General features: G+C 37.3%; 1 protein-coding gene across 4 annotated transcripts; it reads left to right on the forward strand.

Annotated features, from left to right (window-relative positions):
• Nucleotides 1-1,382: 1,382 nt before the first annotated feature.
• Nucleotides 1,383-23,294, forward strand: LOC124162798 (calnexin-like). Of its 4 annotated transcripts, none has more exons than XM_046539445.1 (11): nt 1,383-1,592; nt 1,918-2,035; nt 2,309-2,471; nt 7,188-7,489; nt 8,122-8,289; nt 9,652-9,911; nt 10,618-10,849; nt 12,531-12,671; nt 15,388-15,513; nt 19,532-19,756; nt 21,813-23,294. In XM_046539445.1, the coding sequence occupies exons 2-11, from the start codon at nt 1,934-1,936 to the stop codon at nt 21,885-21,887; spliced, it is 1,794 nt and encodes a 597-aa protein (XP_046395401.1). In that variant the 5' UTR covers nt 1,383-1,592; nt 1,918-1,933; the 3' UTR covers nt 21,888-23,294. The 4 variants fall into 4 exon arrangements, with proteins under 4 accessions (XP_046395401.1, XP_046395404.1, XP_046395402.1 ...); XM_046539448.1 differs by lacking the exon at nt 15,388-15,513 and adding an exon at nt 15,574-15,696; XM_046539446.1 differs by lacking the exon at nt 1,383-1,592 and adding an exon at nt 1,615-1,716.
• The last annotated feature ends 1,262 nt before the right edge of the window (nt 23,295-24,556 follow it).

Genomic DNA, 24,556 nt, shown 5'->3' on the forward strand with positions numbered 1-24,556 from the left:
TTCAGAACAGGGAGTGCAGCAGGAACTTGAGGTCTTGATAATACAAAATCCTGTCAAGTACTTTAATTTGTATTCGAAGAAAGAAAAGAAAATGGAAAAGAAGAAAGCAGCTCATAGGGACATGAATAAGGTTATCAATGGCAAATATATGTACTACATTAGTGAGGCACGCCAAAACTTGAAAGTACACCTGCACCAACATTAAAGAGTAACGAAGAGCCTAGGCAATATATCTAGTTGGCCTGTTTCCCATAGCTTTGCATAGCATACTTAGACTACAGAACATGACATAGAGACCAAAATGTTTCGTTTGCATAATGGTGAAAATTGAATTAACCGTTCGTTACAAGCAGGCATATTATGAAATCAGTGGTAGATTTTGGGGGTATCACTGGGGCCATGATCCCCCCAAATTTTATCAAAGATTTTTAATTTTTGTCCGTTTTATAGTTTTTGTGTCTTTGTAAAGAAGGAAAGGGAGTGTATAAGCAAATGTATGGCTACGAGTCCCAAACGGGAGAGAAGTTTTAGTTGTGTTTATTGTAGATCATTGCACTAATGACTCAAAAAAACAAGCTCAAAAATAAAATAAACTGCGTCTCTAAGCTCTCCGAGAAGTATTTCACACTCTCCTGACCCAGGTCATGACCCACCACCCCAAATTTGATTGAAATTCCCCTGTATGAAATGAAACCATATCGAATAATGGAGTGTCAAAAAATAGATGCCCCTGGTTTCCTGAATCAATGTATTGCAGGTCGTTGCCACAAGGAAACATTTTTTTATCGGAGAGGCTGGAACACACAAAGACCCCCACCCTCGCTATGTGCCTGTCTACGATCTCTAAATCAAATTTCCTGCAGAGTATTCGATATTGTTTCCGGTGTGGGAGTGGTAACTACCTTAGGGCATTACCTACAGGCTGTAGTAACTAAAGGTTTGGTATCTGGTGCAGAACGATTTTGATGAAGGCACGTATGAAATCAGGTCTTGAGGTTTTCGGAAAACTTGTTCGGTCACTACAACCAATACGTTTATAGTTCTCGCTCGATCACTCAATTTTCCCACCCTTTGGTAACCGCAGCACTCGCTGTGTCACGAACAGGTTGTACTAACCTAAAATAGTTAACCAGAATATGGTCCTAAAAATTAGTAATCCCTTTTGACATAATGTGGGTATTAATTTTATCTTAAACAACATAAAATCAATAGAAGATTAAAATTAAAGTAACTTTTCTTTAAATATTTGAAAATGCATGCAAGGAATTGCGCGTTGCTCCTTAACAGAAGTTTTATTATTTTACAGTTGGTATGCTCTATAGGCCAACTGTTAATAAGCGATTGGGTGAAACTGAAAGGGGAGGAAGAATCATTCGGCCAATGATGAACCCCCTTCCGCGCGAACGTCGCTGACGTCCTGTGTAGTTCGTTTACGACTGACTTCATGAGGAAAGTAGATTCTTTATTTGCCTCATCCAGTCTATTTACAAATTTATGATACTACAATAAAATTTTATACTCGTGTTTATGTAGTTATTGTTATCAAAGCTTTGCAATATTTGTATTAGCTGAGTTCCGTGCCGGCATTTTAGGTGAGTTATGAATATCCAGTAGTTGTGCAGGGGGTAGCCCTATTTAGTTAATGAGATTATAGCCTTAAGTGTTTCATCATTTCAAATCTGCCTTACTTTGGGAGCTGCTGTATAACCCTATCTTGTACGTTTCTGTTGTGTGGTTTATTTAGTGTCCATTTTTGTCGTTTTGCGTTTACTCCATTTGGTGTGTTACAATAGTTTCGCTTGCATAAAGAGTTATTGAAAAAGCTAATGAGATTTCACAAATTAAATAAAACATTTTTGCATCAGCTTCGGGAGTGGCCGTAGGTATATACTAACCTTACAACGACTTCATTTTCAGGGCGTACAAATCGAAGATGAAAGCTTTTATCAAGTGGATTTTACCTGCACTATTGTTATTTTTCACCTGCTGCCTCACCCAAGAAGACTATGATGAAGTTACTGTTACTTCGGAAGGGGTAGGTGGCTTGGTTTTTGCATTAAATTTCATTGGAAGTGAAGGTTTTGGGGCATGTTTGCCACGTTATGTGTCATCATACTTCATGCATGTATATTCATGAGATTATTTCTGTTGCCTACAATTCACGATAGAAAGTGTAGACGGTAGGAGAAACGTTATTTTTTTAAATTCATACGAATATTAACCGAGAATAATTGATTTTTAACTTGCCGTAATGTTTTTTTGTATATCTTATAATCCTAATATATGTGTATGCCTATTACCTTTGCAGGAAGAAAATGAATCTGAGGAAGAGGTAACATACTCTAGCCCTGTCCCCTCTGGCAGAGTATATCTAGCCGAGTCATTTGATGATCCGCAGTTATTCAGGAAGAAATGGATAATTTCACAAGCGAAAAAGGATGACACAGATGAGAACATAGCAAAATATGATGGTAAGGCGTTATTATATTTACGTATTTGTGGCAAAGTTGATCTTAGTTGCCAGCTAATATGGAATTATTATTCTCGAATTATATCTCTCTTTAGTTTTGGTTCCTTATCTAATACATCCAAGCGAAAGGTCATATCCACTGTTTCGAAGGTCTGGCATTTTACTTCATCGAGAGGTTTGCCTGTGTTGTGTGTAGTTCCTGAATGTCGTGACTAAAGTATTTGTGTATTTATATTTTTCTCGACCGCCGCTGTGCTCATCAACCCTATTGCAACCCTATCGCTGTTGAAAACTTTCATCATTAGCTGTAGATCCTGGTGTGGAATTTAGCTTCGCTCCAGCATGATCCTTTGGTACTGCGGTGCATTATGGTTAATGGTGAAGCACAGTTATTAAGGTTTAATTGTTTGGTTGCATGCAATTATTAAACACTTCAGTTTTGCAACTACGGTCATGTACTGATATTTCAGTTGCATTGTGGCATTGAAAATGAAGTTTTTGAAAGCATTGAGATTCCAATTTCTATAAAACTATGTCTGCTCCTCAGTTAATGCAAATATGCGACCACTTTTGAAGAAGTGTTGACAGGGTCAACCAAGAGGTTCATGTTATGAATTTCATGCCACTCAACGTATGAAAATACCATTTTAACCTCTTGACAGAAAAACAATGGTTGGTGTTGTTTCTTTGGTTTTTGATGATTATGTTCTCTCCGTATTTCTGGGTTCTTCATCTTGTGTTGATATGAACTCAAACAACCTAGTCATTCTCTAAGTGGGGACTTGAGGTCAAATGCATTTAGTTGTAGTCATGGTACCTCATATAAACTTGATTGTCATCATAATCTTTACTGGGCTACTAGCTATTTGGTGGTTTCCCCTAGCACTTTATGATGCATGGTGGAATGCGAATCCTTTATCCCAGTCCATATCCATAGCTGTTGGTGCTGCCTCATTGGCAACTTGTATCATTCACAAATAGCTGTGTTTCTCTTACTGTATGACATTTGTTTCCTCGGAAAGTTACTTTTATCTTGGTTCACCCATCAAGTGTTCTCCACAACAGAAGTGGCTTAGGATTTTTTTCTCTGTGGCTCTATTGTGCTCCTCTTTTTTGTTAATAGTGCATGCATAAGTATTTTGCCTCATAGCTATACAACCAATTAGAGAACCTACTATGCTGAGCCAAACTAGAGTGTTGCAAAGAACCGTGTGCTCCTCTTCATTGTTCATTGTGCATGTATACGTATTGAGGATGTATCTACCTAAGGCCTACCATACATGTTCCATCCCGGCCTCAAGGCCGGTCCTTGAGGCCGGAACTGCGCAGTTTGGCCGGAGCCTCAGGCCCACCAAACACGTTCAGTTTGGCCTCAAGGCCTGGACTGTACAGTCCCGGACTGAAGGCAGAACTGACAGTGTGTGGCGACGCCTTGAGGCGGATTGTCGGCTGGACGGCGGCGGCCGGATGGGATAACAATGAGGCCCAGCCTCAAGGTTGCTTGGCCTTGAGGCCAGACCTTCCGGCCGACTGGATTCCCATTCGGGACTTCATTGGATTCCCATCCGGCTCTCCGGCCGACAATCCGCCTCAAGGCATCGCCACACACTGTCAGCTCTGCCTCAAGGCCTGGACTGACAGTACAGTCCAGGCCTTGAGGCCAAACTGAACGTGTATGGGAGGCCTAACCAGTGAGAGTGACACTACAGAAAAACCATACAGATGTGTTGCCAAGGGAACCTTTTTATTTATGATTAAATTATCTTGATGTTGCATAATTATTCTTAAAGGAAACTTCAGTATACTGATACTTATCTCTTGTGTATGATCACCAGTTTTTTGTGTCAAGTGCAAAGCTCCTATTTGCAGCTCCTTGATATTGAAACCAAGGAGCATGTCCAAGGAAGGATGTGAATTAAACACTTCAAAGTGTTCTACAACTGCATACTGAATTAACCCATTCAGTTTTGATACGTACAAGTACTTCCTAATGGCTCGTATGTTTTGAAACTACTTTGTGGTCAAACAAATGATGTAATTATGAAGCACATATTGCAAAGTGTTCAGTTATCAGTCATGTTTTTTCACCATGTTGCAGCCTAATCAGTCAATCAAAGGTTTTTCTGTATGCCTGTCTAGTACCTATGAGCATTTTTGTAATTTCTCTGAATATCTTAATACAAGCCCTCTTTTTTCGGCAATGAAGTCTTTAAAATATGGAGTATAGATACTATTCCCTATCAATATTTAACCTATGCTTGATGACAACTGGATCTAATCCATGGGCATACCCAGCGAGGGGTAGGAGGGGGCAGCTGCCCCCCCCCCCCTGAAGCAAAAATCGCAAATGTCTCTAAGGAAAATAATATTTTTTCAATCAAATGATTTTATAAACTAATTAAAAGCTATTACAGTTTCCCTAAAATTTTGATTTCAATCACCTTTTCCATGCTTAAGTCTTACCTACAACTTGAACAACCATGGCTTGCCCTTCCTCCCTCCTCCCCCCTAGATTTCATCCTGGGTATGCCCTTGATGCCCTGACAATTCACAATAAAAAAAGTGATTACATTTTGTGTATTACCTGAGCATTGAAATCAAATGGAAAGTGCCTCAAATGATTTAACCCAACATTTATAAGTTTCTTTCAATATACGTAGGCATAGAATGCATCAGACATCCATTAAGTAATATTTATTATGTTTTGGTCTAAAACAGGATTTGGTTGCTGAAGTCTTGCCCAACAGTCTATTGATGGTTTAAGTGAATTGAACATGTTAGTTGTTAACTAATAAATAGGTATAGTTGGAGTACATATGTTAATTTGCATACAATATTCATTTTACCTCAGCCAGTTTCAACATTCCTTTCCTTGGTATCAGAAGGATACTTTGGTAGTCTCTTGATATAGATGTAAATTATGCTTCTGATAATTATATTAAGTATCCATTTGGTAATGAGATGAGGAAAGTTAAAATCAAGGGTGGAAAGTGACACTGTGCTGCTTTACTGATTTCTTGTAATGTATTGTCACATAGTCAATTTGTCTCTGATCAGTGGCGAATCCAGGATAGGGATGGCGGCTCTCCTCTCCTGTATGTAATCAACAAGTGAACAAAATAACAATGTTATCTCTAGTAGATTGGATACTACATAGAGGCCATAACCAATTCGCTACCTTGGTTTGACAAGGTTCTAACCGACATTTTTGCAAAATTTGGTGTTTTCACTCAAAATAACTAAGTTTATGTTTCTCTATGTGTTCACCGGTTTTTATTCCTCTATGTAAAATAATAACAGATTTAGAACAGTGACAAAGTTCCAACTGCAAAAAGAAAAAACTAATATTTGGTGAGACAAGGTTCTAACTGCATTTTACTTATTTTATTACTCATATATAAACATGTAAAAAAATAAAATAAATAACATATTCTCTTAAAGTAATAATTACTAGTGCATCTAGTGGATCACTAGTGTATGTGCCAAAAATCAAAAATAAATTCCTATTAATAATAGAAATAGAGCAGTTTAAAACTTTGACAAGGTTTTTCTCAAAACCAGCTGAAGGTCAGTTAGAACCTTGTCAAACCAAGGTAGCGTTTACACTAGATAAAATGGTAATAGCTCCTCTCTGGATCCGCCACTGTCTAATTGGGCTTATTTTATGCAGTTGGTTTTTTCCGAGATCGATGACCCGATAAAGCAAAGCTGTTCACAGAAAAACTTACTGTGAGGAGAGTTCATTTGTTCATGAACCCCTTAACCTCAATTGTGCTTGCTACAGCGTTTCTTGAGAGTCAGTTTTTCCCCCTAAGAAAACAATGAAATGGCCTCATGTATTTTCTTTCATGAGAAAACAAGTGGTAGAATGCTTCAGGGACTCTATATAAAACTTAACGAGTAGTGTTTGTGTACACCATATTCCACGATAGACATTTTCATATAATGCAAGATAATTTGAATGAATGCGTATGAATATTTATTTATAGAACCTTTATTGCTTCTGCTCAAATGTTCAATCTCACATGTCTGTCTCTACGTTCAGGAGCCATTAGAATGAACTTGAATGCGTGAAATTTTCTAAGGGTGAGATATAGGGATGAAAATAAGAGAGACTGGGGCAATATATTTGCTTATCTGATAGTAGTTTCTTAAGCATGCTGTAGAATAGATGTAATATTGGTGTTGTCTCATGTTGATATGTTTTTCATTTTTATTTTGTAATATATATTCATCCGTATCCCAGAGTCCTTGTTTGGCTCCATTGAAATTTACATTCAATTGATGTAAATGTATGTGTCAAGGCAATTAATAAAGTACAAAGTGAGGGTAAAAAACTGTAAAGCTTGCTGCTTTGCTCACTGTAACTGTTGTGTAGCCTATGGTAAGCAAATGGCCACCACTCCTTTGAACACATTTTTCAAGATATAATTTTTAATCCATTATTTTTCATGAGTTAGGAAATGTATCATTGTAAAATTTGAGTTTTTTAAAGCCTCTACGATGTCTTGATGAAGACACATCTAGGACGGGAAGTGAATCGATATCTGGGTAGCAATCCTTTTAGAGGAATGCAACCTTCATTTAAATTTTTTCTACAAGCTGTCCAATGATAGAGGAATTCAAGTACTTAAAGTGTTGTTGCTTTGCTCTACTTATGTGTAATTCCAATGCACTTATTTATTGCTGAGACTAAGCTGTTATTTTTGTATGAAAGGTAAGTGGGAAGTGGAGCCTGCTCAACGCCATCCATTGCGGGGTGACATGGGACTAGTGATGAAATCGAGGGCCAAGCACTCTGCCATTTCTGCTCACCTGGACCGACCTTTCCGCTTTGAGGACAAACCGTTGATTGTCCAGTATGAGGTGAACATGCAGGTTGGGCAAGAATGTGGGGGTGCTTACTTGAAATTACTTTCTCACGAAGAGGGCCCTCGAGGAGTCGACCTTCTTCACTTCAGGGACAAGACCCCGTACACCATCATGTTTGGGCCTGACAAGTGTGGAAATGATCACAAGGTAAGGAAAATATGTCCTTGCTCTGTGTTTGACCTTAGTGAATGAGGCATGTTTATTTTTTGTGATGTGAATGGTTTTATCCCAGGGAAAAAACACGTTAGGGTATTCTTTTCTAAAGGCCTGTTTACACGGTACATTAACACGTACAGGTTAATGTCTAAATGTATGAACGCGAGAATGAACGCCAAAATGCACCATGTAACCACCCAACTTGTGCAAATGCCTGCACAGAAAATAGAACCTGTTCTAATTTGGTTCATGCATTCGTACATGTTCCGTTCCGGTCCACAAAAATCATTCACGCAAACGTACATTAACTCGTACGTGTTAATGTATCGTGTAAACAGGCCTTTAGATTAGTATTTGGAGTTTAAATGCAATAAAAATTAAAATATCAGTGTGGATGCCTTGAATTTAACTTTTCTTGATCAGCAACATACCTCATTGATCATTATTATAATTTGATTGTATTTCGTATGAATAAAATCCTCTTAATTACAAGTACATATTTGCATCCCATATTACCAAGCCAATCAGAATATGGGACTCGCATAAATAAAAATATATTATGTCCCTGGTGTCGAGCATGCATTATCTTTGGTTTGAAATGGACTTTTCGCTTTCTTTTGCAGCTTCACTTCATCTTCCGTCACAAGAATCCTCTAAATGGTACTTATTCGGAGAAGCATTGTAGAAAGCCAAAGGATCGTGTTGAAGAGCCAATGAAGGATAAGAGACCTCACCTTTACACACTCATTGTGCGGCCGGACAACTCCTTTGAAGTCAGAGTTGATCATAAGGTTTGGTTCATTTTACTAAAATAAATGTCATATTACTTATTTTATTGTTATTAATGGCTCTGCCAAATGGAAAGAGTGTCGAAAGAAACTTTTTTACATTTATTTTTGTCTGTGCACTTGATTACCAGAAATGGTGCTTAACAAAAAAGAGGGTGGAACACTACAAAATGTAGAACTCTTAAGTCCTATAGTGAAAGAATGGCATAGTGAATTGAAACCTAAAAATTTTTTTCCTAAATTTTACATTGCCATGGTTGTAAATTGAGTTCTATTGAACTCAAAGGAAATCATCAATGTTGTACTTACCATTTTACAATGAACTTTGCATGATAGTTAGTAAAACTTATCACTTATGTTAATGATGAAAGGCATTTGGGCTCGAATTTTCTTATTGCTTTAGACTAAATGCAAACAAACTAGCATGTGGACCAATAAAAAACAACTCTGCAAGCTGGATAGGGATTCATTCACGATAATCGGCTGAAAACACTTGATCAGTGACTTTTTATTTATCATATTACTTGTATGGCCACTGGAAACTAAATTTCTGGCTCATGCTGTCACAAGTTCTTTCGCTCTAATTTGAGGGTGTTGGTAGCTAGTTGAATTGGTTGTGTCCTGAAAGAACTGGGTGGAGTAGCGGAGATAAATTTGAGTTATTACAGGTTTGAGAAATTCAGGGAAATGATGGGGGACTTGAAATGGGTCAGGGAAATTAGAGACTTGTTTTTTGTGTCAAGGAAAATTTGTCATGATACTCAAATCAAAAGAACTGCAGCGGTGTCTGCTAGCGGAGGGATTGTGTCATTTGTGCAGAAAGATACAGTAAATTTGCCTTTGGAAATTTGGAGTTTACCAGTTTCTTTTTTTATTGCAATTAAGTTAATAAAAGAAATTAAGTTTCTGCTTTTAGCATTTTCAAGACTTTTCATTCTAAAGACCTTTTAATTTATGGTTGAGTTGACTTTTAAACCATTTTTTGACCTTTAATTGACTGAAATTAGCTTAACAAGTAACCAAATTTCTAGGTATTAATTGTAAATGGATTAATTTTAGAAAGAATTAAATACATTTTTAGAATTTTGTAGTTAATTGGCTCTTTGACTGAAAATTTTATCTAATTATTGAAAATGGAGAGTGAAAATTTCTGTGAAATTAGATTTTAGCCAGGGATATATCAGGGAATTTGAATTCAGGAATCTTGTTACAGCCCTTCAAAACCTAGTGCTAATATTATATCTTGACTAGTTCATAGATTCAATTTATTCAATTTTGTGTAGTTAGGTATCTATGTTTGTACATTGATGTTAGGTATGAGAGCGTCGAAAATAATCATGGCCTTTTTTTATACGATTTTGTCAGGTTGTGAATGAAGGATCATTGTTGGAAGATTTTAACCCCGAGGTGAATCCACCGGCAGAGATTGATGACCCGACCGATTCTCAGCCAGTGGATTGGGATGACAGGGAGAAGATTCCGGACCCAGAGGCTGAGAAGCCTGACGATTGGGACGAAGATGCTCCGGCTCAGCTTCCCGATGAGAGTGCAGTGAAGCCTGATGGGTGGCTAGATGATGAACCTCAAATGATCCCAGACCCAACTGCAAAACGACCTGAAGACTGGTAAGTCAGCATTGACTAAAGAGTAATTTTTTAGTGACTATAACTGTTCTTTGATTGAATTTTATATAATATTTAGAAGTCCGTGAATTTCGCGAGACGCGATATCGCAAAATAACGCAGAATCGGTAATTAAAAACGAAATTTCGCGTTTATTGCGATTTTAGGTGGATTAGCGAAAAAATCTTATCTAAAGAGTCATAATCCATTGTTTAACGCTGCCGACGTTCATTTTCTCTATCTCATTACGATTCCAAGGTCAATTGGCTCGTTTTTTTGCATCCATTGTTTATGCTTTAAATAGAGTATGTAATCCATGAATATTACAAAAGAGGATCCTCAAGTTGGCCTCTACATGTGTTATCAACCACCACGCATTTAAATGGGCTTCCAAAAGTCGCCACTCGCGTCGCTACCGGATAAATTGATCTGTGTTTCATTGGAAAATAAGGTATAATTAGTGGTTTTAACCAAAATTTGTATACATGATGATGTGATCTATAATATTCATTACTTTTCAAAGCTATTCCTAGCAAATAAAAGCACTATACCACAAAATATTAGATAAAAGTACATACCTACTTATGACAGTCAGACCATGACTGGGGTGAGCTGGAAGTGATTTCCAATTTATTCAGTGTTTTTTTTTATCCTCTCCATTATTCTGGCCTTCCTTATAAATGATATTATTATTTTTTTTTAATACCAGGGATGATGATATGGATGGAGAGTGGGAGGCACCATTGGTACCTAATCCCCTGTGTGAAGGTGCCCCTGGATGTGGAGAATGGAAGAGGCCAATGGTACCTAACCCAGCGTATCGCGGCAAGTGGAGACCTCCAATGATTGATAACCCAGCATACCGTGGCAAGTGGGCACCAAGAAAGATCCCTAACCCTGACTATTTTCATGATGAACACCCATTCAAGATGACACCAATCGTAAGTATTTTTTTTTCTTATCTAAGCCTGGATTGAGCCTCACATAGTTAAAGACTTTGCCACCATAAGATATTATTTCCCACATGGAATGGGTCCTTCCAATTGTAATGCGAGGTATTAGTTATATTCTTGGAGGCCCAGTTGCTTGGTACATTAACGTCTGCAAGGCAATGTCCAAATGCAAGAATGAATATGACAACTTATCATGTAATCATCAAACTTGTGTAAAGGTTTGAGCAGAAATTTGAACCTGATCTAATTTGGTTCATGCATTCACACATGTTCTGTTACAGTCCACCAAAATCATTCATTCATCTATGCATGAACTTGTACATGTTAATGTGTATAAACAGGCCTTCAGAATTAAATTGGACACTATTATTTTCAACCATCAGTGGTAATCCTCAGACTCTAGGAAATTCAAGTATTTAATTATACACTATCAGAGCATATTTACACCATGTTGTAATGTGAAAATTAATATTTTGTAGGGTTTTGCATTTTTACGTTCAAGGTGATGATGAATGTTTGTTTTGTTTTTTATTTTACGTTGCCAATATAGAAAGTGATTGTTGTGCGGCCTTGGGATATAGAAGACGAATAAAATAGTTTAAGACGTAAAGAAGACTTTTTTCGTTTTTTGACAGATTATGAGACTTAAACACTAAGTGTTGATGCGAAGCGAAGTTTTTCTTTTGATGGTGTGAACGGCGAATACGTTTGAGGTTAGAAGAAGTGAACCCCATAATTGTTCTTTGTAAGTTCGGAATCATCAAAAATGGCGGAATAAAAGAAGACGAATAAAATAGTTTAAGACGTAAAGAAGACTTTTTTCGTTTTTTGACAGTATTAACCCGTATGAGTTTATATCTTAATGTATGAATGAATTCAGTGGACCAGAATGGAATGTACAAGTGCATGTGCCAAATTAGAACAGTTTCCATTTTCTGTTCATACATTTACACAAGTTGGATAGCTACATGGTGAATTTTCATGTCTATTCTTGTATGTAAACATTGACTTGTAGACGTTAATTTATCATGTGACCAGGCATTTAGCTGCTGTATTAAACTGCATAAGGAATTCTGTAGCATGAAATAATTTGCCCCAACATTTCTTTTAAATGGTTTGAAACTGTATGAATACTCGGACAGTAAAATGCAGATTACACGGTAATCAGTCCCTCACACCCTCTTCTTCCCTCCTAGCCCTCATAGCCCCTCTCACATTTCTCGGTTCACATTCTCAATGCTGTGTTCAAGGGCACAAAAGGAATTCATTTTACCCTCTCATAAAGTTTTCTTAATGCAACCAATTTAGCTACTGTCATGACTCCACATTGATGAAGAAATGTGGTTGAGATTTCAATGTAAAACCTTGAAGATGTTGGAAATCGTTGAAAAAAACCTGGATATTGGCTTGAATTTCATTTTACATAGTCAATAAATGTTGTGAAATAGGGTTTAGAATCCTGTGAGCTGGCCACGGCATAGGGTATGCTACCCTCACTTTGGTGCTGTTAATGTTAATCTTACTTCTCCCTTGTTTATAGGTGTAGTGAATTTTGATTTTAGAAGGTTAATGTCATTAGTTTTATTTACAGTGTAATTTTCATAAAATGTTTCAGCTTAGTCTTTAATGAATAGTATATGTGAAATTTGTATTTTACTGTATTTTCCAGAGTGCAGTTGGATTTGAGCTGTGGTCCATGTCAGACTTGATTCTGTTTGACAATATCTTGGTCACCGATGATTTAGCAGTTGCTGACCAATGGGCTGCTGATACTTTTGACCTCAAAAAGAAGAAATTGGACCAGGATACTGTGAGTTAATGCAAATTTTATTTGTTGGTTGTAATCCATGATTACTTAGCAATAGTTTAGCTCATTCATTTTTATTTAAAGTTCTATCACAATAGAAATAAAATTTATGATTTGACTATTACATGATAAGGTAAAATTAGTGGTAGTAACAGAGTACAATTGCATGTTTAAGTACTGCTATACATGTATATAAATTAGAAATGGGTCGAATAGCAGATTTCTCGAACTCGAATATCGAATTCAAATATTAAATCATTGCTCGGATATTCGAATACCTCGAATACTAGAATTTTGCAAGGCATATTAAACGTATGTTTCCTCTTCTATTTCACTTGATGAATGTATAAATAAAAAGTGGAATCTCGATCTATCGTTTTTCAAGGGGATGGACGAAAAAAATCCATGAATGCGGGAAGGTTTGACTAGGTTGCCTATGCAGCAGGAAACCCAGGATTTTGACGAGTAATTGTGATTTCCTTTAAAGGATTCAAAGAGGAATTTCGCTGATTAATGGAATATTTTAATTTTATGGAAACAACTAGGCATATATTTGATTCAACTAACTTCTCTTTCAAATATTCTAAGGGGACACACCACCTCGCGAAAAATGATTGCATGCCGTCTCGGCATTTACACTGCTACGATGGATTTCTGTCTGATGTATACATTCTTATCTACCAAACGCCATTTCAGCGGCACGCCCATCTGATACTCCCCTTCATCAAACTTCTTATTTTCAACAGGTAGCTCGCTTTACCCCCACTCCTTCTGTCAAGTGCTAGCGGAAAATCTGAGGCGTTTTGCAAAATACACGCGCTACTCCACCGGATTTTCTTTCTTTCAATTATTTTCAGTCCATCTTTGGAAGTTCTCACTTTTTGAAACTTTTGATTAATGGTCTTCGTAATACGAAGCCTGCACAAGCTGGGGCCTTAGGTTTTATTTCGAAGAGGAGGAAAGCGTTGGAGGAGGGGCAGTGGGCTGATGGATGGAGGGGGTAGCAGATATTGGGAATTGTGCTACGTAGTTACTATCCCATGGCACTGAGGTTCTCCTGGTGGGGAAACCAGGTTTTTCGGATATTTTTTCACCCGATCATTTTTAGTTCCCCACATTGAACTCTTTTCACCGCTATAATCCACGAATTTGATGTAGTTCGTCAACTTGCCTAAAACGGTGCTGCATACACTAAACGACTAGAGTTCTCTACATTTTTCCAAGTCAACTACCAACGATGTATGTGCGACAGTGAATGATGCTAAGTTCAAAGTAGTCGATGTATTCGAGATGGTACCTTTCGCATGACTATTCGAGACCTCGAATATCGAATACTTTCTAGTATTCGAGGTATTTGAGTATTTGAGTATTCGAGTATTCACAGATACTATTCGCACATCTCTAATATAAATATAAGTACTATTGCTTTTTTATTTTCAGTTTTGATTTTTATGATGATTCTTTGATTAATATATCAACTCTTTCACTGTGGTCAAACTGCCAAGACTTAGCAAGCCCTATGTTGTGAAAAAATGAACAGTTACCCATGCCGGCACGTAGGAGCTATGCTCAAGTCAACCGGGCGAATGTAGCTGCTATGTTTACAGCAGCAAAAGGTTGATTAGTATATGCAGGCTATTCCATTCTAAAATTCATCCATATCTTAATGTCAATGCATGACTTAATGTTCATTATACTCAGTAAACTGCAAATGTTAAGGTATTTGTATACTGAAGATGTTTGCATGTATATGTATTTTTCTGGTCCCAATATTAAAAAGCTACCTCTTGAAAGGAACACTTATATCAACTGGTAAAGGTCCTGAAAACCTGTTCCACTGTGTTCCTTTAAAAAAACCCTGTCAGCATCAAATTTATTCTGTGTACATGGGAAATTTCTTGGGTTGCCGATATATGTTGAAAGTATTTTTTGCCAATCTTTCAAGCATAATTTTCTGTGTGAAATTATAGCTTGCATCCAGATTTCATAGGAATATGAGAAATGGATGATAGGGCAGAACTAATGCTCCTGCCAACTTTAGTTACATACGTATTTCATTACTGTGAAAACCTCTCAGGGGTTTTCCATGTGAAAATCTATTTTCAAACTTCAGGTATGTACAGTGGTGGATCTATGGGGGTGGGGCTAAGGGGGCTATAGCCCTCCCCTTGTATCCAATTTACACCAGATAGAATGGCAATTTTTTCCGACCCCCACTACTGCTGGAATATTTAACTGCACTTTGTCCCCCCCCACCCCCCTTTGTCCCTATCTTGGATCCACCTCTAGGTATGCATATGATGAAATTTTGATCCCATTAAGTATAATGTAAGTTCAAAATTTCATCATTAATATTCCTCTTTCTGTAATTGGGTGGATTTTAATTTTTTTTTTTTTTAGGTCAAAGGAGTTAAATTGATACCTCCACTGCACAAACGCTCAACAATCGCCCACCGAATCAAATCCGCTCCCTGGTTCCGCTCCGCCCAAGATGAGTGGATTTGATTCGATGGGCGATTGTTGACTGTTTTTGCAGTGGAGGTATTGAATAGTCTGATCATAGTTTTGCTGCCTTGTTTCTTTTCTTACTATGTACTTGTCGTCTTAAATTTTCTATTATTTCTCCATTTCAGGTGAATAAAATCGCTGCCTAAAATTAAATGCCTCACCTTTATTCTTGTTTTTTTGTTATAATCTTGAACTAAAATCTTTATCACAGAGCTCCCTCTGGGGCCGCATGCTTCGGGCCATGAATTATAAACCAGGCTGGTGGGCCCTCTACTTCCTCTACTGCATGGTCCCTGTCTCCATTTATGTTTGGTACTTGTGGAGAAGGGCGTCAGAGGTAAAAACTTCATCTGATCATGATTGTAATGCTTGTTGAATACCATCCTCTACACTTTAGGAGGGCCTGATCATGCGCATCATCTCCTATACCAATGCCCACCCATGGCTATGGGCCCTTTACCTTGTCGTCGTAGCTCTGCCCCTAGTCCTGCTGCTCGTCTTTTGCTGTAGCTCTTCTCAGGTAAGCTCGCTTGCTCTGCTGTGCTCCCAAATTCATGTATCACTGCTAGTGAGGTTTCCAGGCATTATTGGTCATGTGAAATGGAAATATTTTATGTTAATACGTATGGTATGGTATTTGGAGGAGGCGAGCGACAGCTGAGGTCATTTGCGCCATGAGGGTAGGGTATGGAAGGAAGGGTGGAGAGAAACCCGGCGTCGGCATTAGCCTGCTCTTAACGAAAGGCACCAATGGGACCACGGCTTAACGTCCCATCCGACGGACGGAGTGTTGTGCTTGAAATGTCCTCCACACAACATTCAAGCAGGGATCGGGCAGTCTCTGAAAATTCTCTGCCGCTGCCGGGATTTGAACCCGGGCTCACCGGGTGGGAAGCCAACACTCTAGCCACCACACCAACCCGATCCCCCTGTTAATACGTTCACTGCCACTTCGGTCATAATGACCGAAATGGGTACTTCATCTTCTCGCCGCTTCAGTCAAAATGACTGAAAAATGAGTCACTTTTTTGGCCTTTCATTGCACGTCGTTGGTCGCTGCTACTTCGATACCCTATGTATGACTTTACGTGGTGCATGTAGCTGAATGCACACAAAAACTCAAATGGAAAGGACCCAAGTATTAGAGCGAAAGGAAAAAGAAAAACACTTTGGTGCAATGGGTGAACTCATCTATAACTCCACGGCAGGGAACGTGTTAACATGACGGATTATCTAGTTCTAAATAATTTCATCTTTCTCATTGAGCTAAATTTAAGGATGAGGATACCAAGTTACCCATACTAGTGGCTAGTATGTAGTCTGTCATGTTGAACCTTTGCTTGAAGTCGGTAGCCAATCCATCTTTGGCATTTTGAATATTACAATGAGTTACAAGAAAGTCAAAGGTCATGATAAGATATTTTTTCAACTTTCATATTCTTGTTTGTTTTTTGGACCCACAAATTACTTCTTGATAGTTTTACTTGGCTCTCTAGATTTTGGTGGCTAAATGTTGGAGTTAGGTGATAGGTTGGTTTCTATTCTTGTATCCTCCCTGAGACCTCCAATAGGATGATTTCTTATGAAGGATTTGTGAAGAATCATGTATTGCCAGTTAATACTTGCTCAAAGTATTGTAGATTCCTCTTTCTTAGCTTATTACACATTTGATATTGTTAGAATTGTAGGTATTCAAGTACTCTGACAAGGAGTATGGGTACAGTAATAGGTAGGTATTTATTTTTAACTTATCGGTGGTTATATTTCTTGTGAGCTGTGTATCATTTGGATGGGATTGCTACGTTCAATTAGGATGATCACAAAAATATCATCATTCAATTTATTTCCGGGGGGACTCCCCTAAAAGTTGTCAAATGGTCTAAAAATTATATTGGCAAAGTTACAACTCAGCACGTTAATGTCAACTTGAGGAAAAACTTCAATGTTTTGTTTAAAATAATATTTTTTAGAAACTCTAACCTCGATTAGGCAAGTGTAAACGTTATCATGTTGAGTTGAAACTTTTCCAATACTAGTTTTAGATGATTTAGTAGCTTCTAGGAAGGGTCCCCTGATAGATATTATGTTAAAAAAATCTTGTGTAGTTTGTCACTACCCTAATTTTTTAGGGTCTATAAATTATCATTTCTGTTCTTTTCATTTCATAGTTGGGATAGAAATAACAAAGTTAAGCTACTAATTTTCTTAAATGATTAGTATGTGGGAAGTAAGGAAATATGGGTGCTCTTATAGTGTGCCATTTGGTTGGCAAGTGTCAGTTTTGGTAGGGTCAAAACTGAATTAAGTATCACCATAGATAGTGATTCAAGGGGTGGTAGCAGATGAAAGGAATAATCTACTTGGATTTTGGAGATTTGTTTAGAATAAATTAAAATGCAGGAGCCACAGCTCACTAAAAACAAGAATATGGAAACAATAGGGAATCAAGAAAGGCACAGAACAGAATATCACAAAATCTTCAGGGTATTCCATGACATTGTAATTGGGTAGATCACTTGGATATAAAATTGCAAATTCATTAAATCGATTTGTTGTGTTGAAGGGAAAGATAAGTTACTACAAAAATATTCCTCATTCATCATTTCTCTGGTTAGCTCAAATAAAAAAATAAGTGGTAGTCGTTACAAGGCAGGCGAAGATCGAAGTAAAAAATAACAAGAAACACCAAATTTAAAAAAATATACGATTTTAAAGCCCTCAAAATTCAATTTTATTTATCCTATTGATAAATATAGTGGCATTAGTTGGGAAGGGCTCAAAAAAAATTCCCTCCGTTAAACCATTCCAATCCTCTATCCCCCATGCAGAAAATTCTCTGGCATTCTCTCCCACCATCCATTAATTGATGCTCAATAAATTTGACACTAGCCATTAGCCCTGATGAGGTCTCCAGCATAGGAGAGAAAAAAATCAACCATTTTTAAGTATCAACGCGAGTTGCCCCCTTAATCCACCAATAATTGACTAGGAAAAGATCGTGCACCTCTGTGTAGAAGACTTTTTACCTTTTTTTTTAAAACAGGGCAGGTGAGGAGAGATTAAATGTCGCGTGAGATATCATTAAACATTGTGGAGACAGGGACTTCCTTGGCAAGACTTCCATGTAATTGTGTTATTTATGCAGAAGGTGGGGTAATTGTGGTAAGAAGATTGGAAATAAATTTGTTACATTGGTGTGTGTGAAGCAAGCTCACGTCTAAACACATTGAGAAGGCAGTCTGTTAATTTCGTATAAAAGAGGTTTGCAAGGGGTGCATATGGAGAATTGCATCATGGTTTTGATGGCTTGCTTGTGAAAATGGTGTTGACTTTTTCAAGACTTATCTCCAGTCAGAAGGTAATATTTTTCTAGTCAGCTCATCTTATGTACGTATTTTTCCTTCAATTGAAACTACATATATGACATTCTGCCCACCCTTCTCTTGACCTCTCCTCTACCTATCGTCTACCAATCAATAACCTAATAATAATAAATTTTTTTGTCCTGCAATTTGCACGATATGAATATAGGACATGTCATGTAAAGGTCATATATACACTAAAAATTGATTATTTACAAAGAAATACATTTTCATGACAAAGTATCAAGTAAATAGTTTTCGTATAAATAGAGGCAATTTTTATATCAGGGCGGTCAATAGTCCTTCAGCGTTCTTGGGGTCTGATGTTATACACTCGTTTCCCTTCAAAGGGAATTAGGTTTTCTGCAGTTTAGAAGGATAAAGATCTATCATAATTATCGTCAATGTATCAATATCATTAATTAATTATTATTATAATTATCATTAATTATCATCAATTGATAGATGATAATTAATTATTATCTATCAATTTCTTATTAATTATAGTCTTACGATTTATCGTCTATACTCTAATTGGGTGGTTCAACTGTCTTCCTACCTACAGTATTAAAAAACTTTACTTTCAAAATATGACTAGCTATGCCTACCCAGTGTTCGATTTTCTGGAAACCATGATTGTTGTATCAGCTTTTTTCTAAATTATGTTGTTTGTTAGTATGATTTATTTATTCAATTTGAAAGGCCACTTGTGGCTGTTTGTGAGTTGTCATCATTTGTCAACAATCCTAAGATTGGTTTTACACAGCTCTCCATTCCTCTCTTCCATCTACTAGTCTTTTTATAGCGACGTATTTCTTCTCTTTTACATCCTTTATAACCTTTCCGATATAACTCATTTGGAGCCGTCCCTTGCCCTTTCACCTGTCCTTCCACGAATGTTTTCATCAGGCCATCATGTCACTTAATGTGGCCAACTAAGTTTTATTTTATTAAATCAATAAAATGAATGAAATATTTAATTGTCAACTTCAGGAGTCTACCGCAGACAATAAGAAGACTGATGGAGTGACATTGGATGCGGAGGGGAAGGAGGATGGGGGTGAGGATGAGGAGGAGGAAGATGGAGTGAGTGGAGGTGAACGTAACAAGGACGAGGACGATGAGGAGGACGACGAAGAGGAAGAGGGCGGAGAGGGGTCCAAGGGGCAGGAAAGTGACACCAAAGATGATGGCAAGAAGGGAGACGAGGGTGAAGAGGTGAGGTTGAAAAGCCTTTATATCCCTCCCCATTCACTACTGTTTACAGTGAAACGTATGATTTAACACTTTCCCGGTGAAAGAATGATTAAACTTTTGTCGGGTTTCCGCAGGGGTCAGAAAATCTAAGATCGCTGATGGAACCTGAAACGTCGGAGCTCATAAGATTTTCTTACCTGTGTGGAAACCCAAGAAAAGTTTATTCACTCAAACGTCTGGTTTCAGGTTTTTGTCTGAATCTTAAAAACCTGGAAAACCTGCAAATGTCAGTAAATTTTTGAGGCCACTAAAAAGTTAGGGAAATGTCATTTTAAAAAAGTGAAAAGTTAGTCAAAAAAGAAAGCATCAGTAAAAAAATTTTGACTGTCCCCTCTATTCAATAATTCTTGTTCAAAACATTTATTGTAGTTTTTGTGATTGATTACTCATGGTGGAGCTTTCCAAAGCATACACAGGGGTGCCGACTCCATGGGGCCTGAGCCCCCTCATCAATTCGTAATGGGAGTGAGGAAAAAATATGCCTGGCTAATCGATTTTCCCCGGAATGTCCAGTTATCGAGAGTTGAGTTTTCAGAGCTGTAATGTTTTATGATTCTTCTAAAATGCTCTAAAAAACTTAAAAACTGACTATTTATAAAATTTCCTAGGACAAGACTCCGCTATGGGCCACCCAATATTTTTATAACTCGGCACCAGCATACGAACTCAGATTTTGCCCTTTTTTTAAAATGATTTCTCCAATGTTATGAGTTCCTTACCAACATATCATCATAACTGGTCAACAATCCTAATATGTATGTATTGGTTCGATGCAACTCTACAATCAATTCTCCTATCAGCTAATCTTATCTTACCTATATATTTCTTCTCTTTCACAGCTCATGTTAAGTCTAATCCTTGTTTCTTTTGTTTATGAACAAGAGTCATCTAGTATCTTAAAAACATACAAGAAATTAGGTTTCCTTTCATTGTGTACTTGTAATGCACAAATACCATTTGTATTTACTTCATCAAGGTTATGCATTTATTCTTTAGAATTATTCATTATCCAACCATTTCTCTTAATTGGTGTTTCCCAACACTAGAAATTAGTGGACCTCTCTGTCAGAAATAAATCATGTATTTACCACCCTCATTCCCCCTTGCAGCTTTCTTCGGCATATATTTTGTGACCAAATTTAAAGACCGTTTGTCAAAGATTTGTTTTAGGGCTCATTAAGAATTAATTAATTCATACTTTCCTCATTCCGTTCTTTATCATGTTTTACTGTGAAAGCATATTGTTGCAAGAGCTGTCAGAAAAAAATCTCTTAAAAATCAGTGTTATGAAATATGAATGTATTATCACTCCATGGCCATGTTTACAGTATTTTTTGTGAGAAGCAGTAAAAAATGATTTTTGCAAAATTTATTTTTACTCAAGATCATGTGCACTTAAAATGACATGACCACGTCTTCAGTATTTTTTGTGAGTGGCATAAAAAATCATGTTTGCAAACTTTTAATTTACTCAAGATAATGTGCTCTTGAAGTGACATGATATTCAATGCTTTACATCTTATGCTGCTGACTCATTTTACCTTTGGTTCTACCTTTGGATAAGAATACTGTCCTGCACATTGATGTATTACTATTGCACTGATTTTTTGATTCACTGAGTTAATCTAGGCTGCAATCAATGATATTAAGGCCTAGTTACACGGTGCATTAACACACATGAGTTAATGTCCTTTTGCATGAACGATTTTTCTGGGCTTGAACGGAACATGTACAAATGCATGAGCCAGATTAGAAAGGGTTCTATTTTCTGTACATGCATTCACACAATTTGTGTGGTTACACAGTGCATTTTTGTGTTCATTCATTTGTTCATGCATCCAACATTTACTTGTACCTGTTAATAATATATAATCATTGGATGACAAAAACTTTGCTATCAGGGAAAAGTTCATAAATATTGTCCCGTACTTCTTACTGGTCCATGCCTACTGTTGCAGTATTTTTTTTCATGTGAGTTTATCCTTATCTTATCTTCTGTTTGCTATGCATTTTCTAGATTGAGGAAGCAGATGTTACAGAGGTTGGTCCTGAGCGTTCTTCTCCCCGACGACGGCGTCCTAGAAAGGAGTGAAGCATGTGAGATGGTGACATTTTGGAGGCACTGGCTTCCTCTGAGGGGTAGTTCATCCCTGGGCATACGTCATTCTGAAAGGCGGAAAATTCTCCCTCTTTGTTCTCCATCTCTGTGTGACCATAGCCTCTCCTCACCTCTATTTAGTTTTTCACCTTTGTCCTTTTCTTTCCCTTGCTTTTTTCTCAATTCTTTTCCTTCAAGATGAAATGAATACGTCACGCTTTGTTCCTTCTTTTTTGTGGGGTCCAAGATGGATGAAAAACCCCTCAAATGCAATCATAATCTGATGGTATAATGTTTCGATCATGGAATATTCCTACACTGATTTTACAGGTCACAGTTATGTCTGTTAGGACTATTGATATCTGTTTTTAAATCAAGCAGGGAACTGTGGGACGAGAAGAAAAATTTAGAGTATAGTGTGTGCGGGCATTTAGAGGGCCATCAGTCACTGCTGTCGATCTCATTACTTGCGTTGTGTTGTGTGCAGCTTTTTTGTTCTTCATTACCAGAGATCCTGAGTGCTAGTGAGATACTTGTGAAGATGTTTACTTTGAAAATTGTCGTGGAGGGTAGGAGAGGTAGAGAGTTGGAGAAGTGAAAGTTAAATGGAGGAAGAATGTTGCTATTCCCAGCGCCTTGATGATGCCCCTGTAGGTTGTGGGAAAGTGGTCTGTTTTTTCATTGGCTCAGATGCATTTGTGTTGTCATGCTGCAAAAATTCTGATTTCAACCATGAGCACTGGGACACTGGCTTGCAAGTGTGTTTTTTGTGCCTCCTATGTCATTTTTTAGGGTGCAAAGTCTGATGAGGGGTGGGTGTGCACCAAGCACTTGAATCTGCCATTTTAATAGTTGAAGCTGGCGTTTGCATTATTATTGTTCCAAAGGAGTGCGGCTGCTTAGAACTAACTGGACATTGGCCATATTGTCAAGCCTTATCATAACTGTGTTAGAACTATACTATATTAAGATTACTGTATTTATATCATAGTCTTCTATTAATGTTATTCTGACTCTAAATTGATTTGAAATGGAGTTTCAACTGTTATGCATTTCAAAAAAACTGAAGGGAACCTGACCAAAAATTTCATTTGTTTTTTTTAAATCATGCTGATTTGTGGTTTTATATTTCTTTGCAATTTGATTTGCTGACAGTTTTATTGTAGGACTCTAGTCATTATGGTAATTTAATGCAGGCAATAAACAGTTATTCAAGTAACTGGAACTTTATACATTCTTCTTTGTGAGATTTATTTTGTGTGTTACGTGATAGTGTTTATTCTTGAAGTTTGTTATGCGAGTGATTGTAACAGTGAAGATATGCATTTAATGATGTGCATTGATGACCATTTATGTAAACCTGAATTTAGTAAAAAATAAAAAATGAGAATGTTCTACTTATTTATAATGAAATATTTACCTTTAACTAGTGGCTGCAAAAAAATTATAGTTGATTGTGAATATGTGTAATTATTGGACTTAAAAGTGAGTAATTCTTCGTCTCAAATATCTGCGTATAATATAGTTGACATTTTTTTGGATGTGTGTTGTTTCGCATTTATGTCACCTCTTCATTTATGCCTTGTGTGTATATCAGGTGCTAACAAGTATAAACTCATGATTTACTGAGCCCAAGAGCAACAATGATTTAGTCAGGTATGCTGCTTAATCATCAGTTGTAATGAGTTTGTGCTGGATAAAGAGAGAAAAAGTTTAATGTTCGTTTCCGGTTGCCTAATATAACCTCTGGATGTGGGAACATGTTGAGTCTTCTAATCAATGATAATGAATAGGCTTATTAATATAGCATTAGAATTGAAACTACTAGCACTAAACAGTAGAAAAATACCAGTACTTATCAAGAGTACATATACCTAGAAATTGTGTAGATGGCAATGTATTTATTATTATTATTATCCAAGTGGATTATTTCATACTGAGGGTGAATTTTGCCATGCAAAAATCTCTGGCTGCATCAGGCTTCGCACCTGGACTTCTCACTAATTGCCAGTCAGGCTACCAGCTACACCTTTTAAAGCCCTCCAATAGCAAAATGAAGCCTGCAGGTCCAAACCAGTCCAAACCCCTATGAAAAAATTGTATAAAACTGCTTCAAATTTGTATACATTCATATACATTACCATGGCAATGTATAAAAATTTGAAACAGGTTTTTACAATTTTTTCATAGGGGAATTGTTTCGTACCTGCCTGATCTGAGACTGATAAAGCCATCTTTTCAGACCAGGCACTTAGCTTCATCGATCAGTTCAGTATCTCAGAATATCATTGAAACCAAGTAGAGATGCATCCCTATTTCATGAAAATAATTATGACACATCTAGTCAGAGGTGCAGCGAGGGGGTGTTTTGGAGGATAATTACCCCCCAGATCTCAGACATTTTTTAAAGTTTAATCCATTTGACCAAAAAATGAATTAATAATTCTTATAGAATAGTGTAGGTATCAATAAAATATCCCTCAGAAAGCTGTAAAACTCACCATAATGAACCCTTTTTTTACCCTGAAAATTGTCTGGGGGAGGGCCACCCACTTACCCCTCGGATTCCCCTTTATTAGTTGCTCCTACACCCCCCCCTCCCCAGCCTTAATTCCTAGCTGCGCCCTTGTATCTACTTAATCATAGGTTGATTGAGACCAGCT

Source organism: Ischnura elegans, chromosome 7 (assembly GCF_921293095.1).
Source record: "Ischnura elegans chromosome 7, ioIscEleg1.1, whole genome shotgun sequence".
Classification (NCBI taxonomy): Eukaryota; Metazoa; Arthropoda; class Insecta; order Odonata; family Coenagrionidae; genus Ischnura; species Ischnura elegans.